Below are 12743 nucleotides of genomic sequence, written 5' to 3' on the forward strand. Positions count from 1 at the left end.
TCCCACCCGTAGCACGCGCTCCAGCAGGTATATTTCACTGGTCACCATAGAAACTCCCACTCGTAGCACACGCTCCAGCAGGTATATTTCACTGGTCACCATAGAAACTCCCACCCGTAGCACGCGCTCCAGCAGGTATATTTCACTGGTCACCATAGAAACTCCCACCCGTAGCACGCGCTCCAGCAGGTATATTTCACTGGTCATCCCCAAAGCCAATTCCAACTTTGGCCACCTTCCTTCCAGTTCTCTGCTGCCAATGACTGGAACGAATGGCAAAAATCACTGAAGCTGGAGACTCATATCTCCATCACTAACTTTAAGCATCAGCTGTCAGAGCAGCTTACAGATCATTGCACCTATACACAGCCTGTCTGTAAATAGCCCACCCAACTACCTCATCCCCATAGTTTTCTTCTCCTTTGCACCCCAGTATCTCTACTTGCACATTCATCTCCTATACATCTATCACTCCAGTGTTAATCTGCTAAATTGTAATTACTTCACCACTATGGCCTATTTATTGCCTTATCTCCCTAATCTTACCTCACTTGCACACACTGCATAGACTTTTCTATTGTGTTATTGACTGTATGTTTGTTTATTCCATGTGTAACTCTGTGTTGTTGTTTGTGTCGCACTGCTTTGCTTTATCTTGGCCAGGTCGCAGTTGTAAATGAGAACTTTTTCTCAACTGGCCTACCTGGTTAAATAAAGGTTAAATAAAAAATAAAAATAAAATTCTTCACCTGCGGGACCGTCTGAGACCAGACAGCTGATGAAACTGAGGTGTATTTCTATCTGGAATAAAGCCCTTTTTGTGGTGAAAACTCATTCTGATTGGCTGGGCCTGGCTCCCCTGTGGGTGGGCCCATGCCCACCTTGCTGAACCCCCAGTGAAATTCCATACATTAGGACCTAATGAATTGACTGATTTCCTCATATAAACTGTAACTCAGTAAAATCGTTGAAATGATTGCGTTTATATTTTTGTTAGGTAAAGGTGCAATTTAAAACTAGCCCAAAAACCCTAAACCTGCTCCATTACATCTTCACCCCCGACATCATCTTCTAAGTAAACCAGGAAAATCGCCAACATGGCAACCCGGCGTACGGGTCTATGTGGATACCAAAGATACGGAAGAAATAGTCGAGTTGGAGCACTTGTACGCAAGTAGCGCATCTCCTCACGTAGCCTGACAAAAACAACGCAGTTTATGCGTATGCCTTTCTAAAAATTATCGAACAAATTCTATCTTGGTGTGTAAAATAGTAGCACAAAACAGACATACTATTCTATTCTAATAGTATTTTGCTCTCCTTCCAATCATTAATTTCATACCCGGACTATTTATCGTCAGGCAGTAGAAGAGGCGTCTCTTTTGGGGTGTTTTTCTGTAAGAAACAGGAAGAGAAAGGTGAACAGTTTTTTGATTCTCGACTAATTCTCTTTATTAATAGTTATTTGTTAGTTATTTTCGGAGTTAGAGAATGCTAGTAAACGACACAGATTGCGCAGTGTAACTAGATATTGAATGTTTAGCTACCAAGCCAACGTTAGCTCAATAGCAACATCACACACACTCGTTTATATTGTAGTTAGTTGCAAGGCGAATATTTAGTAAGGGAGAGTCCAAAAATAATGACAAAGATTGAAGTAGTAATTCCTCGCTCTGTCTTGCACTTCATAATAGGGGTAGTTTCATGGTTAGCCATCACATGACTAAAAAGGCAATATGAAGGATTCACAATGTCACCAGTTGTGGTCGAAGTGAACCCTGACCTTTAACCTCTGACCCCTGTATAGATGACGGTTCATAACCTGTACATCTTTGATCGTAACGGAAGCTGTTTGCACTATGGGGAGTGGAACCGCAAGAAACAGGCTGGCATCTCCAAGGAAGAGGTGAGACAGGAGGCATAACGTGACATTCAGGCTTCATAACGCTTCATTCATGCTTCATAGTTTTTCATACTACCCACCCACCCATACCACCCATCTTCATAACCATCCATACAGGCTTCATAGTGTTTCGTATAGACTACATAGTTTTTCATACCACCCACCCATACATACATACCACCCATCTTCAAAACCACCCATACACGTTTGTTTCATACAGACCTTATTATAACATAAGTGATACAATTGTCTAGACTGGTTTCTCTCTCCCTCATGTCTCTCTCTCTCCCTCATGTCTCTCTCTCTCCCTCATGTCTCTCTCTCTCCTCATGTCTCTCTCTCTCCCTCATGTCTCTCTCTCTCCCTCATGTCTCTCTCTCTCTCTCTCATGTCTCTCTCTCCCTCATGTCTCTCTCTCTCTCCCTCATGTCTCTCTCTCTCCCTCATGTCTCTCTCTCCCTCATGTCTCTCTCGCTCTCCCTCATGTCTCTCTCTCTCCCTCATGTCTCTCTCTCTCTCTCATGTCTCTCTCTCTCTCTCTCTCTCATGTCTCTCTCTCCCTCATGTCTCTCTCTCCCTCATGTCTCTCTCTCTCCCTCATGTCTCTCTCTCTCCCTCATGTCTCTCTCTCTCCCTCATGTCTCTCTCGCTCTCCCTCATGTCTCTCTCTCTCTCTCATGTCTCTCTCTCCCTCATGTCTCTCTCGCTCTCCCTCATGTCTCTCTCTCCCTCATGTCTGTCTCTCTCTCCCTCATGTCTCTCTCTCTCCCTCATGTCTCTCTCTCTCCCTCATGTCTCTCTCTCTCCCTCATGTCTCTCTCTCTCTCTCTCTCTCCCTCATGTCTCTCTCTCCCTCATGTCTCTCTCTCTCTCTCTCATGTCTCTCTCTCTCCCTCATGTCTCTCTCTCCCTCATGTCTGTCTCTCTCTCCCTCATGTCTCTCTCTCTCCCTCATGTCTCTCTCTCTCCCTCATGTCTCTCTCTCTCCCTCATGTCTCTCTCTCTCCCTCATGTCTCTCTCTCTCCCTCATGTCTCTCTCTCTCCCTCATGTCTCTCTCTCTCCCTCATGTCTCTCTCTCTCCCTCATGTCTCTCTCTCTCCCTCATGTCTCTCTCTCTCCCTCATGTCTCTCTCTCTCCCTCATGTCTCTCTCTCTCCCTCATGTCTCTCTCTCTCCCTCATGTCTCTCTCTCTCTCCCTCATGTCTCTCTCTCTCTCTCATGTCTCTCTCTCTCTCCCTCATGTCTCTCTCTCTCTCCCTCATGTCTCTCTCTCTCTCTCTCCCTCATGTCTCTCTCCCTCATGTCTCTCTCTCTCTCTCTCATGTCTCTCTCTCTCTCCCTCATGTCTCTCTCTCTCTCCCTCATGTCTCTCTCTCTCTCTCATGTCTCTCTCTCCCTCATGTCTCTCTCTCTCTCTCTCTCATGTCTCTCTCTCCCTCATGTCTCTCTCGCTCTCCCTCATGTCTCTCTCTCTCCCTCATGTCTCTCTCTCTCTCTCTCTCTCTCTCATGTCTCTCTCTCTCTCTCTCTTGTCTCTCTCTCTCCCTCATGTCTCTCTCTCTCTCCCTCATGTCTCTCTCTCTCCCTCATGTCTCTCTCTCTCCCTCATGTCTCTCTCTCTCCCTCATGTCTCTCTCTCCCTCATGTCTCTCTCTCTCTCCCTCATGTCTCTCTCTCCCCTCATGTCTCTCTCTCTCTCCCTCATGTCTCTCTCTCTCTCCCTCATGTCTCTCTCTCTCCCCTCATGTCTCTCTCTCTCTCCTCATGTCTCTCTCTCTCTCCCTCATGTCTCTCTCTCTCCCTCATGTCTCTCTCTCTCTCCCTCATGTCTCTCTCTCTCCCTCATGTCTCTCTCTCTCCCTCATGTCTCTCTCTCTCCCTCATGTCTCTCTCTCTCTCCCTCTTGTCTCTCTCTCTCCCTCATGTCTCTCTCTCTCCCTCATGTCTCTCTCTCTCTCCCTCATGTCTCTCTCTCTCTCCCTCATGTCTCTCTCTCTCTCTCTCCCTCATCTCTCTCTCTCTCCCTCATGTCTCTCTCTCTCTCCCTCATGTCTCTCTCTCTCTCCCTCATGTCTCTCTCTCTCCCTCATGTCTCTCTCTCCCTCATGTCTCTCGCTCTCCCTCATGTCTCTCTCTCTCTCCCTCATGTCTCTCTCTCTCTCCCTCATGTCTCTCTCTCTCCCTCATGTCTCTCTCTCTCCCTCATGTTTCTCTCTCTCTCCCTCAAAACTCTCTCTCTCCCTCATGTCTCTCTCTCTCTCTCTCCCTCATGTTTCTCTCTCTCTCTCTCTCCCTCATGTTTCTCTCTCTCCCTCATGTCTCTCTCTCTCCCTCTCTCCCTCATGTCTCTCTCTCTCTCCCTCATGTCTCTCTCTCTCTCTCTCTCCCTCATGTCTCTCTCTCTCTCCCTCATGTCTCTCTCTCTCTCTCATGTCTCTCTCTCTCCCTCATGTCTCTCTCTCTCCCCCTCATGTCTCTCTCTCTCCCTCATGTCTCTCTCTCTCCCTCATGTCTCTCTCTCTCCCTCATGTCTCTCTCTCTCTCCCTCATGTCTCTCTCTCTCTCCCTCATGTCTCTCTCTCTCCCTCATGTCTCTCTCTCTCCCTCATGTCTCTCTCTCTCTCTCTCCCTCATGTCTCTCTCTCTCTCCCTCATGTCTCTCTCTCTCCCTCATGTTTCTCTCTCTCTCTCTCTCCCTCATGTTTCTCTCTCTCCCTCATGTCTCTCTCTCTCCCTCATGTCTCTCTCTCTCTCTCTCTCTCCCTCATGTCTCTCTCTCTCTCCCCCTCATGTCTCTCTCTCTCTCCCTCATGTCTCTCTCTCTCCCTCATGTCTCTCTCTCTCTCTCCCTCATGTCTCTCTCTCTCCCTCATGTCTCTCTCTCTCTCTCTCCCTCATGTCTCTCTCTCTCCCTCATGTCTCTCTCTCTCTCCCTCATGTCTCTCTCTCTCTCTCTCCCTCATGTCTCTCTCTCTCCCTCATGTCTCTCTCTCTCCCTCATGTCTCTCTCTCTCTCTCTCCCTCATGTCTCTCTCTCTCCCTCATGTCTCTCTCTCTCTCCTCATGTCTCTCTCTCTCTCTCTCTCCCTCATGTCTGTCTCTCTCCCTCATGTCTCTCTCTCTCCCTCATGTCTCTCTCTCTCTCCCTCATGTCTCTCTCTCTCTCTCTCCCTCATGTCTGTCTCTCTCTCCCTCATGTCTCTCTCTCTCCCTCATGTCTCTCTCTCTCCCTCATGTCTCTCTCTCTCTCTCTCCCTCATGTCTGTCTCTCTCTCCCTCATGTCTCTCTCTCTCCCTCATGTCTCTCTCTCTCCCTCATGTTTCTCTCTCTCTCTCTCTCCCTCATGTTTCTCTCTCTCTCTCTCTCCCTCATGTTTCTCTCTCTCTCTCTCCCTCATGTCTCTCTCTCTCCCTCATGTTTCTCTCTCTCTCTCTCTCCCTCATGTCTCTCTCTCTCCCTCATGTCTCTCTCTCTCCCTCATGTTTCTCTCTCTCTCTCTCTCCCTCATGTCTCTCTCTCTCCCTCATGTCTCTCTCTCTCCCTCCCTCATGTTTCTCTCTCTCTCTCTCTCCCTCATGTTTCTCTCTCTCTCTCTCCCTCATGTCTCTCTCTCTCTCCCTCATGTCTCTCTCTCTCTCTCTCCCTCATGTCTCTCTCTCTCTCCCTCATGTCTCTCTCTCTCTCCCTCATGTCTCTCTCTCTCCCTCATGTTTCTCTCTCTCTCTCTCCCTCATGTTTCTCTCTCTCTCTCTCTCCCTCATGTCTGTCTCTCTCTCCCTCATGTCTGTCTCTCTCTCCCTCATGTCTGTCTCTCTCTCCCTCATGTCTGTCTCTCTCTCTCTCTCCCTCATGTCTGTCTCTCTCCCTCATGTCTCTCTCTCTCCCTCATGTCTCTCTCTCTCCCTCATGTCTCTCTCTCTCCCTCATGTCTCTCTCTCTCCCTCTCTCCCTCATGTCTCTCTCTCTCCCTCATGTCTCTCTCTCTCCCTCATGTCTCTCTCTCTCCCTCTCTCCCTCATGTCTCTCTCTCTCCCTCATGTCTCTCTCTCTCTCTCTCCCTCATGTTTCTCTCTCTCTCTCTCTCCCTCATGTTCTCTCTCTCTCCCTCATGTCTCTCTCTCTCCCTCATGTCTCTCTCTCTCTCCCTCATGTCTCTCTCTCTCCCTCATGTCTCTCTCTCTCTCCCTCATGTCTCTCTCTCTCCCTCATGTCTCTCTCTCTCCCTCATGTCTCTCTCTCTCCCTCATGTCTCTCTCTCTCTCTCTCCCTCATGTCTCTCTCTCTCCCTCATGTCTCTCTCTCTCCCTCATGTCTCTCTCTCTCCCTCTCTCCCTCATGTCTCTCTCTCTCCCTCATGTCTCTCTCTCTCCCTCATGTCTCTCTCTCTCTCTCTCTCCCTCATGTCTCTCTCTCTCCCTCATGTCTCTCTCTCTCCCTCATGTCTCTCTCTCTCTCTCTCTCCCTCATGTCTGTCTCTCTCCCTCATGTCTCTCTCTCTCCCTCATGTCTCTCTCTCTCCCTCATGTCTCTCTCTCTCTCCCTCATGTCTCTCTCTCTCTCTCTCCCTCATGTCTCTCTCTCTCCCTCATGTCTCTCTCTCTCCCTCATGTCTCTCTCTCTCCCTCATGTCTCTCTCTCTCCCTCATGTTTCTCTCTCTCTCTCTCTCCCTCATGTTTCTCTCTCTCTCCCTCATGTCTGTCTCTCTCCCTCATGTCTCTCTCTCTCCCTCATGTCTCTCTCTCTCTCCCTCATGTCTCTCTCTCTCTCCCTCATGTCTCTCTCTCTCTCCCTCATGTCTCTCTCTCTCCCTCATGTCTCTCTCTCTCCCTCATGTCTCTCTCTCTCTCCCTCATGTCTCTCTCTCTCCCTCATGTTTCTCTCTCTCTCTCCTCCCTCATGTCTCTCTCTCTCCCCTCATGTTTCTCTCTCTCTCTCTCTCCTCATGTCTCTCTCTCTCCTCATGTCTCTCTCTCTCCCTCATGTTTCTCTCTCTCTCTCTCTCTCATGTCTCTCTCTCTCCCCTCATGTCTCTCTCTCTCCCCTCATGTCTCTCTCTCTCCCCCTCATGTCTCTCTCTCTCCCCCCTCATGTCTCTCTCTCTCTCCTCCCTCATGTTTCTCTCTCTCTCTCTCTCCTCTCATGTCTCTCTCTCTCTCCCCTCATGTCTCTCTCTCTCCCCCTCATGTCTCTCTCTCTCTCCCTCATGTCTCTCTCTCTCCCCTCATGTCTCTCTCTCTCCCTCATGTTTCTCTCTCTCTCTCTCCCTCATGTTTCTCTCTCTCTCTCTCTCCCTCATGTCTGTCTCTCTCTCCCTCATGTCTCTCTCTCTCTCCCTCATGTCTCTCTCTCTCCCTCATGTCTCTCTCTCTCCCTCATGTCTCTCTCTCTCTCTCTCTCTCCCTCATGTCTCTCTCTCTCTCCCTCATGTCTGTCTCTCTCTCCCTCATGTCTGTCTCTCTCTCCCTCATGTCTCTCTCTCTCCCTCATGTCTCTCTCTCTCTCCCTCATGTCTCTCTCTCTCCCTCATGTCTCTCTCTCTCCCTCATGTCTCTCTCTCTCTCCCTCATGTCTCTCTCTCTCTCCCTCATGTCTCTCTCTCTCCCTCATGTTTCTCTCTCTCTCTCTCCCTCATGTTTCTCTCTCTCTCTCTCCCTCATGTCTGTCTCTCTCTCCCTCATGTCTGTCTCTCTCTCCCTCATGTCTGTCTCTCTCTCCCTCATGTCTGTCTCTCTCTCCCTCATGTCTCTCTCTCTCCCTCATGTCTCTCTCTCTCTCCCTCATGTCTCTCTCTCCCTCATGTCTCTCTCTCTCTCCCTCATGTCTCTGTCTCTCTCTCCCTCATGTCTCTCTCTCTCCCCTCATGTCTCTCTCTCTCCCTCATGTCTCTCTCTCTCTCTCCCTCATGTCTCTCTCTCTCTCCCTCATGTCTCTCTCTCTCTCCCTCATGTCTCTCTCTCTCCCTCATGTCTCTCTCTCTCTCTGTCTCTCTCTCCCTCATGTCTCATGTCTCTCTCTCTCCCTCATGTCTCTCTCTCTCCCTCATGTCTCTCTCTCCCCTCATGTCTCTCTCTCCCCTCATGTCTCTCTCTCTCCCTCATGTCTCTCTCTCTCCCTCATGTCTCTCTCTCTCTCCCTCATGTCTCTCTCTCTCCCTCTTGTCTCTCTCTCTCCCTCATGTCTCTCTCTCTCCCTCATGTCTCTCTCTCTCCCTCATGTCTCTCTCTCTCTCCCTCATGTCTCTCTCTCTCTCCCTCTCTCTCTCTCCCTCATGTCTCTCTCTCTCCCTCATGTCTCTCTCTCTCCCTCTTGTCTCTCTCTCTCCCTCATGTCTCTCTCTCTCTCCCTCTTGTCTCTCATGTCTCTCTCTCTCCCTCTTGTCTCTCTCTCTCCCTCATGTCTCTCTCTCTCCCTCATGTCTCTCTCTCTCCCTCATGTCTCTCTCTCTCCCTCATGTCTCTCTCTCTCCCTCATGTCTCTCTCTCTCCCTCATGTCTCTCTCTCTCCCTCATGTCTCTCTCTCTCCCTCATGTCTCTCTCTCTCCCAGGAGTTTAAGCTGATGTATGGGATGCTGTTCTCCATTAGATCCTTCTGCAGCAAGATGTCTCCCCTGGATATGTATCCTTCAGAGTGGATGGGTGGTATGGATGGATGGTGTGGGTGGTATGGATGGATGGTGTGGGTGGTATGGATGGATGGTGTGGGTGGTATGGATGGATGGTGTGGGTGGTATGGATGGATGGATGGGTGGGTGGTATGGATGGATGGGTGGATGGGTGGTGGTGGATGGGTGGGTGGTATGGATGGGTGGTATGTATGGGTGGGGTGGGTGGTATGGATGGGTGGTGTGGGTGGTATGGGTGGGTGGGTGGTATGGATGGATGGGTGGTGTGGGTGGGTGGTATGGATGGGTGGGGTGGGTGGTATGGATGGGTGGTATGGATGGGTGGGGTGGGTGGTATGGATGGGTGGGTGGTATGGATGGGTGGGTGGTATGGATGGATGGGTGGGTGGGTGGTATGGATGGGTGGGGTGGTATGTATGGATGGGTGGGTGGTATGTATGGATGGGTGGGGTGGTATGGATGGGTGGGTGGTATGGATGGATGGGGTGGGTGGGTGGTATGGATGGGTGGGTGGTATGGGTGGGTGGTGTGGATGGATGGATGGGTGGGTGGTATGGGTGGGTGGTATGGATGGGTGGGTGGGTGGTATGGATGGGTGGGTGGTATGGATGGGTGGGTGGTATGGATGGATGTGGTATGGGTATGGATGGATGGGTGGTATGGGTGGGTGGTATGGGTGGTATGGGTATGGATGGATGGGTGGTAATGGGTGGGTGGTATGGGTGGTATGGGTATGGATGGATGGGTGGTATGGGTGGGTGGGTGGGTGGTATGGGTATGGTATGTGTTAACATCAGTCTTGCGTGGTCATCCTCCTGAATCGTATATTCAACGATTGGAAGTCTTCAGATTTGCTATGAGTAGTCATATGAAGGTTTAGTAGCCGATGCAGCTTCTGTTGTTTACCCTTAACCCCTCCACAGGAAGGATGGTTTCTTGACCTTTCAGACCAGCAAGTATAAACTGCACTACTATGAGACAGCTACTGGCATCAAGATCATCATGAACACAGACCTGGGAGTTCCCAACGCGAAAGATATACTGCACCAGATATACAGCACGGTAAGCATGGGGGGGCGTAACCCAGTATCCCTCTCTCCCTCTCTTTTCTCTCTGCCCCTCTCTTTTCTTTTCTTCTCTTTTCTTTTCTTCTCTCTCTCTCTCTCCCCCCTCTTCTCTCTCTCTCTTTCTCTCTCCCACTCTCACTGTATGTAGAGTACTTTCTCTCTATTCTAGCTGTATGTAGTGTTATAACCTCTGTCTCTCTCTATTCTAGCTGTATGTAGTATTATAACCTCTGTCTCTATTCCAGCTGTATGTAGTATTATAATCTCTGTCTCTATTCCAGCTGTATGTAGTATTATAATCTCTGTCTCTATTCCAGCTGTATGTAGTATTATAACCTCTGTCTCTATTCCAGCTGTATGTAGTATTATAATCTCTGTCTCTATTCCAGCTGTATGTAGTATTATAACCTCTGTCTGTCTCTATTCCAGCTGTATGTAGTATTATAATCTCTGTCTCTATTCCAGCTGTATGTAGTATTATAACCTCTGTCTGTCTCTATTCCAGCTGTATGTAGTATTATAATCTCTGTCTCTATTCCAGCTGTATGTAGTATTATAATCTCTGTCTCTATTCCAGCTGTATGTAGTATTATAACCTCTGTCTCTATTCCAGCTGTATGTAGTATTATAACCTCTGTCTGTCTATTCCAGCTGTATGTAGTATTATAACCTCTGTCTGTCTCTATTCTAGCTGTATGTAGTATTATAACCTCTGTCTCTATTCCAGCTGTATGTAGTATTATAATCTCTGTCTCTATTCCAGCTGTATGTAGTATTATAATCTCTGTCTCTATTCCAGCTGTATGTAGTATTATAACCTCTGTCTGTCTCTATTCTAGCTGTATGTAGTATTATAACCTCTGTCTCTATTCCAGCTGTATGTAGTATTATAACCTCTGTCTGTCTCTATTCTAGCTGTATGTAGTATTATAACCTCTGTCTCTATTCCAGCTGTATGTAGTATTATAACCTCTGTCTCTATTCCAGCTGTATGTAGTATTATAACCAGCTGTTCTCTCTATTCCAGCTGTATGTAGTATTATAACCTCTGTCTCTATTCCAGCTGTATGTAGTATTATAACCTCTGTCTCTATTCCAGCTGTATGTAGTATTATAACCTCTGTCTCTATTCCAGCTGTATGTAGTATTATAACCTCTGTCTCTATTCCAGCTGTATGTAGTATTATAACCTCTGTCTCTATTCCAGCTGTATGTGGTATTATAATCTCTGTCTCTATTCCAGCTGTATGTAGTATTATAACCTCTGTCTCTATTCCAGCTGTATGTAGTATTATAATCTCTGTCTCTATTCCAGCTGTATGTAGTATTATAACCTCTGTCTCTATTCCAGCTGTATGTAGTATTATAATCTCTGTCTCTATTCCAGCTGTATGTAGTATTATAACCTCTGTCTCTATTCCAGCTGTATGTAGTATTATAATCTCTGTCTCTATTCCAGCTGTATGTAGTGTTATAACCTCTGTCTGTCTCTATTCCAGCTGTATGTAGTATTATAATCTCTGTCTCTATTCCAGCTGTATGTAGTATTATAATCTCTGTCTCTATTCTAGCTGTATGTAGTATTATAATCTCTGTCTCTATTCCAGCTGTATGTAGTATTATAACCTCTGTCGGTCTCTATTCTAGCTGTATGTAGTATTATAACCTCTGTCTGTCTCTATTCCAGCTGTATGTAGTATTATAACCTCTGTCTCTATTCCAGCTGTATGTAGTATTATAACCTCTGTCTCTATTCCAGCTGTATGTAGTATTATAACCTCTGTCTGTCTCTATTCTAGCTGTATGTAGTATTATAATCTCTGTCTCTATTCCAGCTGTATGTAGTATTATAACCTCTGTCTGTCTCTATTCCAGCTGTATTCCAGTAGTATTATAACCTCTGTCTCTATTCCAGCTGTATGTAGTATTATAACCTCTGTCTCTATTCCAGCTGTATGTAGTGTTATAACCTCTGTCTGTCTCTATTCCAGCTGTATGTAGAGTACATAGTGAAGAATCCTTTGTGTGTTCTGGGGGAGCAGCTGTCCTCTGACCTCTTCTCTACAAGACTGGACCTCTACATCCGAGCCCTGCCCTTCTTCAGCCCCCGCGCTGCATAACACACACACACACACACACACACACACACACACACACACACACACACACACACACACACACACACACACACACACACACACACACACACACACACACACACACACACACACAGAGGAGACAAACATGCACGCATCGCACACACACACCGCACGCAAACCAAACACGCACCCATTTGGGGGTGGGGTTGTCTGGGGTTGTGAGGGGTGTAATCATTTGGGGTTGGGGTTGTGAGGGGTGTAATCATTTGGGGGTGGGGTTGTCTGGGGTTGTGAGGGGTGTAATGATGTATTTATTTGTTAGTAACAGAATGGTTGTTGTTGTATTAAATAAAACCATCTCAGTAAACCTGAACAACGTGATGACATGTTTCTGTTCTGTGAGGAGCACTAGACACACACACACACACTAGACACACACACACACTAGACACACACACACACACTAGACACACACACACACACTAGACACACACACACTAGACACACACACACACTAGACACACACACACACTAGACACACACACACACTAGACACACACACACACACTAGACACACACACACACACTAGACACACACACACTAGACACACACACACACTAGACACACACACACACTAGACACACACACACACTAGACACACACACACACACTAGACACACACACACACTAGACACACACACACTAGACACACACACACACTAGACACACACACACACTAAACACACACACACACTAGACACACACACACACACACTAGACACACACACTAGACACACACACACACTAGACACACACACACACTAGACACACACACACACTAGACACACACACACTAAACACACACACACTAGACACACACACACTAGACACACACACACACACACACACACTAGACACACACACACACTAGACACACACACACACTAGACACACACACACACACACTAGACACACACACACACTAAACACACACACACACTAAACACACACTAAACACACACACACACTAAACACACACACACAC

General features: G+C 47.6%; 1 protein-coding gene across 1 annotated transcript; it reads left to right on the forward strand.

Moving 5' to 3' along the window:
- Window positions 1–1200: 1200 nt before the first annotated feature.
- trappc1 (trafficking protein particle complex subunit 1) lies at window positions 1201–11835 on the forward strand. Its single transcript, XM_046320124.1, has 5 exons — window positions 1201–1418; window positions 1808–1906; window positions 8454–8524; window positions 9455–9593; window positions 11590–11835. Exons 2-5 carry the CDS (start codon window positions 1808–1810, stop codon window positions 11716–11718), a joined length of 438 nt encoding a protein of 145 aa, XP_046176080.1. The 5' UTR covers window positions 1201–1418; the 3' UTR covers window positions 11719–11835.
- The last annotated feature ends 908 nt before the right edge of the window (window positions 11836–12743 follow it).

Source organism: Oncorhynchus gorbuscha, linkage group LG21 (genome assembly GCF_021184085.1).
Source record: "Oncorhynchus gorbuscha isolate QuinsamMale2020 ecotype Even-year linkage group LG21, OgorEven_v1.0, whole genome shotgun sequence".
Lineage (NCBI taxonomy): Eukaryota > Metazoa > Chordata > Actinopteri > Salmoniformes > Salmonidae > Oncorhynchus > Oncorhynchus gorbuscha.